The 11,003-nt window shown below is 43.6% G+C and overlaps 1 protein-coding gene across 1 annotated transcript; it reads left to right on the forward strand.

The window, feature by feature from the left end:
• The first annotated feature begins 5,390 nt into the window (after positions 1-5,390).
• Positions 5,391-6,115, forward strand: LOC119339357. Its single transcript, XM_037611456.1, has one exon. It carries the CDS (start codon positions 5,391-5,393, stop codon positions 5,949-5,951), a length of 561 nt encoding a protein of 186 aa, XP_037467353.1. The 3' UTR covers positions 5,952-6,115.
• Positions 6,116-11,003: the final 4,888 nt, after the last annotated feature.

Below are 11,003 nucleotides of genomic sequence, written 5' to 3' on the forward strand. Positions count from 1 at the left end.
ACCCAATCTTTGTTTCTCTCTCGTCTCTCTCACGTGGAGCATGGAACGATGCCAGCGCAGGGGAGGAGGTGCCTCGCGACGATGATGAGGTGAGCAGAGGAGGCTGCTGACAGCATAGACGATGGTGGGGGAGGCGCTGACCTAGGGAAGGCGCCTAATGACCTCGCGCAGCCATCGCGTGTACCTGCTGGCCACAACCGCATGCAACCGTGGGCGCGCTGACGGGTTGCCGCAGTAGTGTGCTGGCTTATATGTTCGCCGTTGGCGAGCGTGCGTGCTGGCCCGAGGGTAGGCGGGCGAGCATGCTGGATGCCGCCGCAACCGCGTCCTGTCTAGCCCAGCCGCGGGGATGCAAGCCGCTGCAACCGCCGTGTGCGGAAGCACAAGAGGACGAGCTGGCGCAGCCACGGCCTGGCCGCTGTTGCGGTCACATGCGAGCAGGGTGTTAGGACTTAATCTTGATTTCAATGTTTCTGCATGCTTGTTTTTAGTAATGCAGGTAGTTTAGATTGTCTAGGGAAGTGTATGTTGGCCAATGAAGCTTCAGCTGTGCATGGGAAGAAGGCGAGATGCCGGGCTGCCGTGCGAGCACGGCGAGACGGTGGCGTGAAGCTACCGTGCAAATGTTGAGGCTATGGGTTGTACACTAAAATGTATCCAACACATCATTACCATAAAGTAGAATGAAAGTAACACTGAACTTTATATTATATCATAAGAACGAAAACGAAAGGTCATAAATTGCTGTTTAAGATATGCATGTTTGGCGTGCGTTGCCACAGGATAACAAAGATATAGGCATTGATCAAAAACCAAAGTGCCATTAACTCTACTTCGTCAACTTTGACCACTATATGTTTGCTTATTTCATATTTTGTTAAATGTCCAAAAAAATTAACATTGCATATATTATAGACATATTAATCTTCAATAAAAACACGGAGGTGATTCGCAAACTCCATGTTCATAAAAGTACAATAAATTAGTCTAATTGATATTGTCAGCTAAGAAGATCAGCGACCTTCTTGAGCAGTACCAAATAATAGCTGAGTTATGTTAATTTGGCCAATCACACTCACCCCGCTTATCCTTGTATGAAAACATATCTTGTTTTTAGCACATGGATTCATAGTTCGTTTGTGCAGATAACATCAGCATTTGGAAACTGTAGAAAGTGGTTTGTTTCACAATAGTCCAAGAAATGTACACACATGTACTTATGGTAAAGCAACTCAACCAACGTCATCATTACTTACAACCAACCACATTAACTTTCAATCAGCTTGAACTACTTACAATAACCAATTCACTTGATCAACAATAATAAGAGCCACATGGAAGGTAGATAACTAATTAGCAGCGCTAATCATCAGATAACCAATGGTTAATTAGCATGACAAGTTCCGATGTAAGTTTTACCAAATGAGCAAGAATTCATTGTTACCACTGTATGTTACATGACCACTCAGTTTAAAAACTAAGAATCTTTCAAGCTATAATCATCTCCACATCTTCCTGGGCTCTCTGAGGCTGCAAGCTATGTTGTGGATCACCTTGTATAACATAATATGTTGTCCGCATGATAAAAACGAGATCATGTTAATTTACCTATAAAACTAAGATCAAAGGTATGTATTTCCCAGGAATTTGATAACCACAATCATATGATCTGATGGTTGAATCCTAAAAGTTTGAAATCTCTAAAGATCACACAGATCAGTAGATCACATATCTAGCATCTGATGCTTACATCCCTAGTAAAATATAATTTGAAAATTTCCTAGAATACAAAAAGAGCCCTATATAGCTACAAGGAGTATTTTATATTGGATAACAACATGTGTAAGTGCTTATCACCTCATACATATCTCTTGTATGATTTTGTTCTGTATGAGGTGAAGTTCTTACACATGTATGTATGAGGTGGTCAGGAGTGAATTCCTTTTCTGATCTCTTTCTCTCATCCATCGGTCTCAGTCTCGCTTGATCCAGTCGTGTTCCAGCCATTTGAACTTTGAAGATCATATTATTAAAGTATGGGTTGAATAAATATACAACCATTTGAACTTTGAAGATCATATTATTAAAGTAAGAGCCAATCAAACTTAGAATCCCCTTGTTGGGACAGTCAATTAATCACTAAAATGTTTTTTCACCATTCTTCAAAAACACACAGATGCAAGTATCATTACACATAAATGTCACTTAACACAAGTTAATGAACCGTTTCTGTACCCAAAATATCAGCAAAGAACAATTGTGAGAAAATCATCATTCACAAAAGGTGAGAAGTGACGAGTACTTACATCATTGTGTTACAACAACAATTAACTAAAGAAGATGTTTGAAAAGAGAAGAATTTGTAAAGTGCAAGAAAATGTAGCATGCCTTATTTTTCATAGCATTATAAACAAGCAAGCATGCACTTGGCTCCTATGAGTTAGTGTTTTCTGTTTCCACTCTGCACACTTCTTTCGACTCATTGCCAAATGATGTTTTTTGTCCTTTTCATTTTCACGTATATCTGAGGAGGTTATTGAGTCAAAACAAAGTTAATTGAGGTACACAAGCATGTGTCCCAGGGGATGCTTGTGCAAGATCTGAACTTTGGATGGTGAAGAGGAGGTGTTTTTTTTTTTGTGATTATACATGCAACAGGGAGTTATAAAAAACAATAACAAAATAAAACATCATGTGGTGAACTGGCTTCTTCTCCACTGCAGTTGCTGATGGCATAAGAAGTCACTAAAATATGGTATCATGAAGTTATTTTTCATGAAAAAATGATGATACACTTTCATCTAACCAACTTGAATACTCACATTTCTCAAGAAAACAATCTGAATAGTCTTTTTGCATGGCATGAGCCAAATTTAGACTGCACACTTTCTAATATGCTATTTAGTAATGAACCGACGGGTACTTACATGTATATGAAGCCAGAACCAAGCATTGCGGGCAGGGTATCTATCTTCCACATCATCAGCATGGAGGAGCTCCTCCTCAGCTGCTCACTGAAGGACAAAAATGATGTATCCATTTCCATCTTTTTTTTAGAAACGGAGGAGGACCCCCGGCCTCTGCATCTGGATGATGCATGCGGCCACTTTATTAATTATTCATACAAGACCTTACAAAGTCATACAACAGTAAAACTAAAACCACCGTCTAGGCAACATCTGTCGCTACTCCTATCCAGTTGATGAATGGATGCTGATAGTCTCGGCCTAATACCAAACATACCTCGCAGCCAAACCTAAACATCTAATACCTGAGGTCCCAACCAGGACGCCTGCCGGGTATGGGGCACCTACCAGTCCGGCGCACTCCTCAACTAGGACGCCTGCCAGTATGAGGCCGCCGCAGCCACCTACCACCAATCCATCTTCGGAGTTGTACTATTGCATCTACCGTGCCAAGTCTCTCTGCCATCGATGCCACCACGACGCCAAACAGTGTCAACCTCCTGCATGAGTCCATCTCGCACATCGAACTCCGAATCTGCACTGCGCCACGCCGTCGAGATCCGTCGTCATCAATGTGTAGGATGAAGCACTGCTCCACCAAAGAATCCGTCCGCTGGTCCCGCGAGACCGAGTGCACCTCCAAGAATGCCGCCCCCAAGAGGGTAAGACACATGATTGTCGCCAACATCCTATATGCTGATCTAGAGTTTCCCCCGGGGGTATTGAGTGGAGCTGGGAGCTTCACCTTGATGATGCCTTCATGAAGGAAACGATGATAAGGGCATCGTCATCATCGGCTCCGACCATCGACCGAAGACCAGGTTTTCACCCGGATCCGTCCCAAGTAATCCACCCGACAACCTATGCATCGTCTCGGCCGCCTTCAAAGCCCCAGATCTAGCCACCTAGATCCGGTGACCAACTGCAATAGCAGTGCCACCGTAGGAGCCCTGGCACACTGGCCACTGCTTGAGTGGGCTCCCACCCCGCCTCGCCAAGCTGTGAGAGCCGCCGAGATTGATCCCGCGTGCTCATCACCGTCTGATCTGAACCAATCCGTAGATCAGATCGCCATCACAGATGCGCCTTGGACAGGGACTGCACCACGCCATGCCGCCGCGGGAAGCCCTAGCTTCACCGGCTGCCACCATCCAGGGTCGTCGCCCCGGGATCCAGACAGGATATTGCCGCTGCCACCGGTCATGTTCCGCCGCCGCCGACCGACCAACTCCGACGAAGAAGAAGGCCATAACCACCAATCCTAGGGCCGGCACCCCAGACATCCTCGTGATGCAGATCAAGTCCAGGAGCAGTGCACCGCTGACGGCGATTGAGATCGGTAGCACAACGAATCAACCTGACTGAGTCAAGGCCAGATCTGCCATTGCTGGTGCCGTCCTCCACCGCCGCCGCCACACCACATCCATGTCGCCGCCGATCTCCGCCACCGCCGCCGATCTGGCCAGAAAGGAGCGCCGCCTCCCAACCAGATCGAGATCCGAGGAGAAAACCGCCGTCGCCGCCACGCCACAAGGGCTTTGCCCGGTGACGCCATGGGCGATGGCGGCAGAGGGGAGAGGAAGTGAGGTGCGGCTGTAGGAGGAGGGCGGGGGCTCCCCGGTGCGGGGTGGCGCCACCGCACGGGGAGGGGCGTGGGGAAGGGACCTCCGAGGGCTCCTCTTCTCGTTCTCATCCATTTCCCGTCTGGCCATCTCTATTGTGGAAATGCATTCTGCAAAATATTGGTGAAGATATAGATGTATTATTAGAAAACTAAAAGAAATAAGAAATACAGAGAGTTATACTAAAGAAGAAAAATCCTTGCATGTCGATCGTATGAAATAGCTAATGCAATTATCCCATATATAAACGCATCCCTAACACCAACAACTGCTCCAGAATATACACTCCATATAAAAAGCACGGATGATACATTTATGAGATAAAAGTAAGAGAGTCAAGTTAGACTACCCAAAAAGATGCATGTGGTTTTACTTGTCACTTTTGACCTTAAATGGTTTCTGTGGACGTATAGTATGATGAATTTACTACATAGTGACCTTAAATAGTTTTAGTAGACATATAGAAGGATAGAAATTCTACATGTACTGGGCACTGCCACCAAAGCGAGGTTCTGTTGGCATCCAGCGAACAAAAAAATTGTTTTGATATCACGTACACATTAATTACATGGATATTCTATATTTTTCATGTTATTAATTACACGCTAAATACATTGTAGCAATATAGGTTGTTGGATTCACACTATTTGAAAGGTGATTATCCATATCTTTCATCAATTCAAACCAATAAAAGATATGCATTTACAATACGATTTGAAGGATTGAAGGACACATACTACAAATAGTGCAATATTTTGCGTCCTCGATCGCACAGAGAACATCTAATTAAGTTAGAGCCACAATGAAGATCATTCTCCTCCTCATCCTTGCACCCCTCTGCGTGTCCGTCACCGGCCGCCTCAAGTGCCCCGGCGTGCCGTACAACGGCGCAGTGGCGACCTGCTACCATGGTTGCGGCACGAAGCTCATCTACGACCTCTGTATCAAGACCATGCAGCAGGGCCACATCGACCTATCTCCGTCGCACAAAGAAGAGACCACCGCGTACGCCATCCTCGTCTTAAGCGCCGCCGTGGCGTCCACGGTCGCCACGTCACACACGCTGACCTACCAGCTCCAGAAGAACGCGTCCATCTCCGTTCAGGAAAGGGCGTTCTACGGGGCGTGCCTCACCGACTACGTCGCGGCGTTGAACTCCCTCTACCACACCCTCGATGTGATGCTGCCGAACTGCTTCTTTAAGGGGATCAACGACGACTACCTGAGCGCGTTGGCCAGCCTGAATAGTTGCAGGGATCGGTTCATAGGGCCGGTTATGTACACGTCGCCGGTGTACCCCTTGGTTTTGGCCGACCGAAACAAGGCCTTGCTGGCTTACTCGCTTGGCAAGTTGCTATTATGAGTACCGTCATTAGATCCAGCGGCGGCATGTAGACCGATGAGCGATCAATAAATGAGGGGATTGTCCACACATATTTACATGTTTGTAGTGGGGCCTCTCTTGCTCTGCATCTGAGGTTGTTGGCACTTGGCAGGTAACAATATACTTGTGGCATCCTGGTTTAATCACGAGTACCAAACATGAGAATACGTTTGGAGGTCAGGGTACGACACTCTTTGCGACTCTCCTCTCCGCGAGTAATTCCAAGGTTATAGCGAATCCTTGAGCCCTTTCACAGAATTTTGTCTGTTGATATTAGGAGTTGGAGCTACTCCTACACAAGGGAATGTTGAACCGGGGGCAGTGGGGATGGGGGGGAGGGGGAATGGAATAGATTGCCGACTGTTGATGATCAAGGTAGTTTTTCCGAACGATGCAAAACATTTCTCTCATCCATTAATTAAACAGAAGAGAGTTGCGCAGTAAATTACCGGATAACCGGGCTAAAACTGTAACAAACCGCCGATCAGCAGGCCGTCATCACACCCATCAGAAGAATAGCATGTCGAGGCATGGAGGGTCGGTGCCCGAGATATAGAGTAGGGCAAGGATTGGGAAGAAGAAAATTATCTTCATAGGTACAATGTCTTAAATATCCTTGCGCAATCGAGCATGCACGTCATTGCAATACTTGTAGCATGTGATCCTTTCATCATTCAAATAATATTTTAATAATGCTAATATTTTAATAATGCTTGCCAACATAGAAAACGATCATCATGCACGGGCAATCAAGCATTCGTCAATATGGGTGATGACCATGCTCTGGAGGACGTTCACGTCGGAAATTTGTCCACAAAATCGATTACATTAAAACACACGACAAATACACGCATGAAAATCTGATAGCCAAGGACACGTGTTGCACCCCTTTTTTCTCTCTTTATTTCTCCAACCGTGCAATGTTTCTCAGAGGACTGTGCATATCTTTCTCTTATAATAAAGTACTTATTGCTTTGGGTCGTACGTCATTGGCGTTTTTGCAGAAAAATACCTATAACTTTTGATAATTGCACCCGTGGTCCAGTAAACAAGTGGAAAAAACGTTTCAAATTTCTGCCCCACCCGTGGATGCGCTTGACAAAAAAAACCACCCTGAGTCAAGAGACCGCGCTTCCCACCCATCCGCCGCCTCCCTGCCGCCAGTCTACCTCCTCTCTGCCGCGCCCTCCTCCCCCCATCGCCCGATTCCTCCAATATCTCTTCTTGTTCAAAGTCTCTTTGTTGATCCATAGTTTCTGCAAATATTACAACATGACAATTAATATACAAAATGAGAGATGGATATATTAATAGTGGCAAACATAGACCTAGCTAGCTAATCACAACACTTCTAGGGTTTGGGGTGGCCTCGACAACACTCTTTTAACTTGGTAAATTTGGATGGCCTCGCCGCTTCTAGGATTTGGGGTGGCCTCGGCAACGCTTCTAGGATTTGGCCCGGACCGCCTCTCTCATGAATGTCCGACGTCCGGACCGCCTCTCTCAGGAATGTCAAACAAGGGATTTAATAAGATGGCGCCATTTCGAATGTGCAGAAAATAATGGTTCCTATTTTTCCTGATCTCATCTACCCTTCTATATGTCACGTTGTCTAGTGTCAAAGGATTCAATACTTTCACACAAGAGAACGTGCACATATAGAATGGTAGATGAGATCAGAATTAATGCACATCCATAATGGGGGCATTCTTGATGAATCTCTTATAAATCTCGAGAGAGATTGCCGGGTAGGGGCGGGAGGGGGTACGATATCACTAGTAGAAAACAGGGCATTTGTCCCGGTTGGTGAGGGCCTTTTGTCCCGGTTCTTGAACCGGGACTAAAGGGTCGTTACTAATGCCTCCACCCTTTAGTCCCGGTTCTAACACGAACCGAGACAGATGGGCCTCCACGTGGCCACTGCGAGCAGCCCAGGCAAGGGGGCCTTTGTTCCTGGTTGATGACATGAACCGGGATCAAAAGGCTTCCACGTGTCAGCAGCTGAGGTTTTTCTCTTTTTTTTAAAAAGTGGCTGGTTTAGGGGTTTGGGGGGTTAATTTTAGGTTGTTATTAGCTAGCTAATAGAGAGAAGTGTCCTCTCTTATATCTTCGTCCTTGGTTTACCAACGCTACTACTATGTTCATTTCACCCGCTGATATATAATAACTCATGCATGCTCGCATCATACATCATCATATATAATAACAAGTCCTACTAATCATGCATCATCATACAACTTCTACTCGTTATTAATAAAAAGTCATACGATCATCATCCTCATAGTCATTGAACTCAACCCTACATAATTGTTCTTAGCACATGATCATCAGAATCAGGTAGGACCTAAACACCCTTAAGGTAAAATAGCATAAAAACAATATAGACCCTGACTCTCAATTATGAAGAATGGAGATCATCCTGTCTCCAATTATTGCGCTTCGCCTCCTTTTGCTTGCAAGAAGCTCCTTACGACTGTCCATACATTTTTTCCATTCTTTGATTGTCATGTCTTCACTTCTTTTAGAAATCCAGTATGTACAGTTGAGATTTGTAGGACGACCTGGTTGTATGTTCAAAACATCAAGGCGACCGTGCGTATACATCAGATGAGGCACACAATCATTCGGGATTATCTGTTGAAAAATATAGTAATAACTTCGTAGTTAGCAATGATGTACTAGTTTTAGAAGTATTTAAAAAGATGCAGGGATGTCGTAATAGTAAAAAAATCTTATCAGGGTATCTCCATGGTAGTTACCGTAGTTCAACATGTGCACTAGTCGCACGTACCATAATGTTGAGGAGTTCGATTGTGGACATTGTAATTCTCAAGATCAGTACAAAATGCAATTAGAAGATTTTTCTCCTTATAAGTTAATTCGGAGCCATCGGTGTAGTGGGTTTTGTCTACCATTTTCCGCACATTCTTTAAAGAATAAAAATAAGCTGTCAATGGAAACAAGCTGTCAACTATTTTGAAATAAACAATATAAATTAGTTAATAACTATGTTAAGCTCACATGGGGGAAGAATTGGAGATGTATCCACAGGGACCCAAATGCACATATTGTCTTGCTGGATTGTAGGATCACCAAGATCCATGGTGATAAGCATACCCTCATCAAAACCATACATCTTGCAAAGTGCTTTCCAATTTTTGCAACCAAAATGGGTTACACTCTCAGCATTGTACAGCTTTACTTGAAAATCCACACCATGATGGGTCCTTAGGAGAATTTTTTTGGTTTCCATACTTCATGGTCTTCAAAACCCATCCTCTCCAAGACATAACGTCTTGCACAGCATGGGATAAGCTAGTCGAATTGGAAAAGATAAAAAATACACGTTAAAATAGTTGAAGTCGTGCTTAATTACGAAAAAAACTATTATCGTCGTTGTGTACCGTATGAGCATCGAAGGTCTCCTCGAGCTTAATGCTGAAGCGGCGATCTTCGTCCAGCTCAATGAACCTGTCGCACATAACTCGGTTGTCGTGGCACCAGTCGCACTCCCCCGGGCGGTTTTCGTCGTTCGAGTACGACATTTCCGGCCTAAGTTCATAATTCAAATATTAAACTTGTACAATTAAATATATGTACTAAAAAACCTAAATTAGATCATTATTATTAATCACGGGTTGACTATCGGTGATGGTACGTAGCTCCTTCTTTCATTCCCAAGTGCATTATTGTTACACCGAATTGTCTAGCACACGGGAATGAAGGAGAAGCTACCCCCACGACATCGTGGATGATGGAGGGGGCTCCTAAATTTCTGCATAGAGTGCTCTTCAATTTTAGCATTCAAAGTAGGAGTACTTTTCCAATATGAACATTTAATAAGCAAAACTAAATCGTAAAATAAACTAGTATTCAAATTAGCATGCATTCAATTATAACCAAAAGTACATCATCTCTTGTGTCCGTACATCGTCAAATACTCCTCGAATACTATCATACATATAGCATCGCTAATTAATACAGCTAGAACTATAGCACCCGACGGGTATCGTCGCGGGCGGTGGACACTCAAAGATAAGGAACGATCACAGGATCGTAGCTCCAGTGAGATCCCTGAAGAACCTGCCCTCCAACGCGACCATGTAGTCACGGACGTGCTCGTCCTCCTCGCTGACATGGTGACGTACCACCTCCGCGGTGTCAGAAAGCCTCAGCACCATCACTGGCCCACGCGACCGCCACCAAACAAGGATCGGATCAACAACGGGCTGCCTCCTCACCTACCTACGTCCCCCAGAAGGTAGCACCTCCCAATACCAGCCCGACGGAGCCCAGTCCCGAACATGGCCCTGATCAAGCAGGCCTCCACCGCCGAGAGTCGATGACGACGAGGATGCGGGATAGGCATCGTCGATGTCGACGCGGGAACTACTTATATATATAGTTAAATAAATAGTTTTATTAATTAAATCAACTAGTTCAACTACTAAGCACTTACTATAAATAAATAAAGTAGTACTTACTAAAAATAAACTATTTCTATATATAGTTAAATAAATAGAATTATTAAGTCAACTAGCTAGTTCAACTATATATGAAGCACTTACTATAAATAAAATAAAGTAGTACTTACTAAATATAAACTAGTTTAACTACAGTTCTATTATTTTTCTAACTAATTATATTAAGCACTTTCTCTTCTTATTTTCCTTTTTCCTCTATTCTAAATATGAACATATTCATAAATGACTTTGATCATGCACAATTTTCCTATACATACACAATATGAGCATATACAAAAATCATAAAAAATTGACATATTCGATCTTTGCATATATACGAACATACAAACATTCATATTCAACAATAATATCACCAAAAAGATCTATTAACAGAAAAAAATAACAAAATATGAACAAATTACACAATATGAAAATAAATCTATGAACTACACATCTAAATTACTGCACATCTAACAAAAAAATCTATGAACTACAAAAAAAATCTAACAAAAAAATCTAACAAAATCTAACTCAATTAAGTACACATCTAAATTATACTACACATCTA

Source organism: Triticum dicoccoides, chromosome 7B (assembly GCF_002162155.2).
Source record: "Triticum dicoccoides isolate Atlit2015 ecotype Zavitan chromosome 7B, WEW_v2.0, whole genome shotgun sequence".
Lineage (NCBI taxonomy): Eukaryota > Viridiplantae > Streptophyta > Magnoliopsida > Poales > Poaceae > Triticum > Triticum dicoccoides.